A 3,243-nucleotide genomic window follows, 5' to 3' on the forward strand; every position below is an offset into this window, starting at 1 on the left:
AGAGAGAGGAATTGGTAGCTAAATAGGGAAGATGAGCCAGTGATGTTTGGCCATGCCACCATTGATGAATCTTCCTGCAGGGACCTTCCAGATCTTTATTTCCAGCGTCCTCCAACTTTGCCCTTGGCTCCGGCCTTCTTGCTGCTGTAATACAAATAAGATAAAAATGTGTCTTGCTGTTGCAATACAGACACCGTTTCCTGTTCTTGACCTTGCCTTTTCAACAAGTTTATCATTTCATGTCACTCTATCATTAAAGCAGATGAAATGCCAATGAATTCTACTCTTATCAGATCCATTTTGTTCATCTCTTGATCAAGGAATAGCTGCTGGCAATCTGTTCAATCTGGATCCCGAAGCTATTTTATCTCAAGCTGACAATCAACATGTTTTTTTTTTAAAGGCAATAGTTGTCTGAGTTCTAATCAGACTTGTCAGAAATGGAAACTTCCATACATTAATGGCAGAGCTACCTTGGAATTTTAGATGCAATTATAGTTGTGCATTAAAACTAATACATGATATAATCTATATTTAGCTTCTGCCAACTTTTCAATTTAGTCTGAACATCCAAAAAGTGATTGCATTATCTCCTAAATAAAGTCATCACCAAAAATCCAGAAGTTGCCCAAATTTGACTTGAAATACTAATAAAAACTAGGCGCAGAGTTGAAACAACGTTTATTCAGAATTTCTGATAAACCACAAAGCATTATGTTTCAAAGTAGCACAACTTCCTTTAAACTTCATCAAGATAAAAAAAAAACTTCTTCAAAAGACAGGTGGAAAAAACTCATGTTTAAATTGTGCTACTGTAGTTGACAAGATTTCAAACTGTTTTATTTTGCATGCAAAAGAAACAGTATCTGAAACATGCAAAACTTACCTTAATTATGAGCTCAGTTATGTGTACTGTTGTTCCAAATGAGTACATTAATTTGGTACAGAACACCACACTTGGCCCAGTAACAAATTCTAGCTGCATTGCTGTTATTGGCATGCTGTGTATCCTTAGATGGTACTATAACTTACACAACAAGCTAACTTGGATTAGTAGCTATGTGTTTGGTGAATTGGAGTTTAGATTATGTGCTATTGGGACACTTCCAATATGAAATCTTCCAGGGAATGTGAGAGACAGGGAAATATAACAGTAAAAGGAGTATCTTTAAAGCTTACATGATAACAGTGGTAGTTTTACATACGGGAACATGTCAGTGACATCACCATTCATATACACAAACAGCAAATACTTTACCTGTTATTTAACATGGCACTTTTTCTCCCCTAAAACAGCCTTTGTCCTCAGAGACAAGTGGCTGTTGCGTGTCTTCGGATGATAATAGACATATGTGCTACAAACTTACATTTATGTGCTGCCGTATCTTCCAATAATGTCCACAAGTGTCAGTTATAAAAATACCTTATTGGTGCAGTTGACAAAAATTTGGTATACCTTACTCCTGTTAGTTTCTTTTCCTTTTATTTTTTTCTTTGTAAGATTTTGCAGCCAAATCATTTCATGAAGCTCATAATCTTTAACAACCCTCTTAGAACTGTATTCTTTTTATGTTTTGTCTTCTAAAGAATGGCACATCATCCTAAGTAACTTTCAGCATGCCCTTGCCTTTAAAGTAGCATAGATTTATCTGAATTGCCTCCAGTTCTGCAACAAGGATTATACTGTTTATAAATTAACAGGGCCAATTAAGAGCTATTAATGAGCCCGAAGCACCATTCATTGAATGATATATATAATATAAAACATATAAGCAAAACATCTAGAATTATATGCATTTAATAGAGCCAGGCATATCAATGCACTGGTTTTCCTTCCCTGCATGAGAAGAGAGGTTTTGAGAGTTCGTCCTTCCATACAGTCATTTCTTCTAGAACTATCCCCTTTCAACCCTTGCTTTCATTTGATTATTGTTTCACTATTGCCTTTATCTTTAAAGCATTAGGTTTCTGAATTGACACATGCAGCAATGAAACTATGGAACAAAACAAGCAGGAAATAATTTGAATTAGATGAAGGGAGATAAGATTATATGATGCATCAAAAGAACCATTGGGCACACCATGCCACATGATTTCCATGTGACAGTGGCAAATTTGAATATTAGTGTTATTAAATCCTGTTCCTTACAATCTCGGAAAGTATGCTTTCCATGCCAATGTAAAGCACATTGGCAGCCTCACCAAGATTGACGGGGAAAAAGAGGGGGGGGGATTATAGATTCATTTCAGTTTCTCCAAAGTATTTTTTAAAGGAAAGAAAAAAGTGGGCTTTAGCGACTGTGCTTTTCCACTTCATTCCCTTCCAATAAGAAATAGCTGGAAGAAGACTGAAGTGACTACTGCAAACAGATGGATATTCCAGTCTTCACACTGGACAAGTAATCTAGGTACTCACTGTTTCTGTGCCTGATCAATCCGATTTCTGAAGGTAGTAATCTGCAAACAAATATGACTAAGTTTTAAAAAATGACCTGCTTCCCATCATGGAGAGAGGGATTTACCAGCTGTTTCACCTCAGTCAGATATGGGCAGGAGGTTGTAGACTCGAGAGCAATATGCACAAAATGAAGTCAAAGCTGAAAGAATTTATTCAGCAAAGCAGAGCAGAAGAATAATTTTGACTGCAAAGCATAAATAAATAGGACAAGGCAATAATAGGAATATAAAAAGGACAAAGGACATCTCTTTAGTAACTGGGAACCCATCTTCCTTATCCAAGGTAATTATGGATGTCCTTCAGATTTTTTCCACCTAGTAGATAGCATCTTTCCTGGGTAGGTCTACTCTATGCTAAGGTTCAAACTAGTTAAGTTGCTTGTCATCTTTTATACTTTTACAAAATATACAAGACATAAATATCACAGTCTCTGGAGATAGTTTGGTGATATACTTTAGCAGTAACTTGAATTAAATAACTGGCAAGGATCATTAATCTATTTTTCTTTCTTGAGATGTTGAATTAGGGAGTACCGTATTTTCTGGCGTATAAGACGACTGGGCGTATAAGACGACCCCCGACTTTTGAGAAGATTTTCAGGGTTTAGAAAGTCGTCTTATACGCCGGAAAATACGGTACATATTCAGTTAAAGATTATCTCTGCCTTTTTATATCAAGTTCCAGGTTTCTGAAAACTTGTATAAAGTCCTACTGCAAACTCATCCTCCTAATTATATGTGCATTTTTGTTTTTACTTGTTGCCATGTAGCTAGCAAAAATTGGTG

At 36.1% G+C, this 3,243-nt stretch overlaps 1 protein-coding gene across 2 annotated transcripts in view; it reads right to left on the reverse strand.

The window, feature by feature from the left end:
• Window positions 1–3,243, reverse strand: part of TNNT3 (troponin T3, fast skeletal type) — a gene marked incomplete at its 3' end in the record, with an annotated part of 47,523 nt that continues 44,280 nt past the window's right edge. For both annotated transcript variants that reach the window (XM_015827294.2, XM_015827286.2), the window contains 1 exon segment: window positions 1–144. In XM_015827294.2, the coding sequence (XP_015682780.1) occupies window positions 96–144 (49 nt within the window).

Source organism: Protobothrops mucrosquamatus, unplaced genomic scaffold, assembly GCF_001527695.2.
Source record: "Protobothrops mucrosquamatus isolate PMUCROS unplaced genomic scaffold, P.Mucros_1.0 scaffold_214, whole genome shotgun sequence".
NCBI classification, from domain to species: Eukaryota; Metazoa; Chordata; class Lepidosauria; order Squamata; family Viperidae; genus Protobothrops; species Protobothrops mucrosquamatus.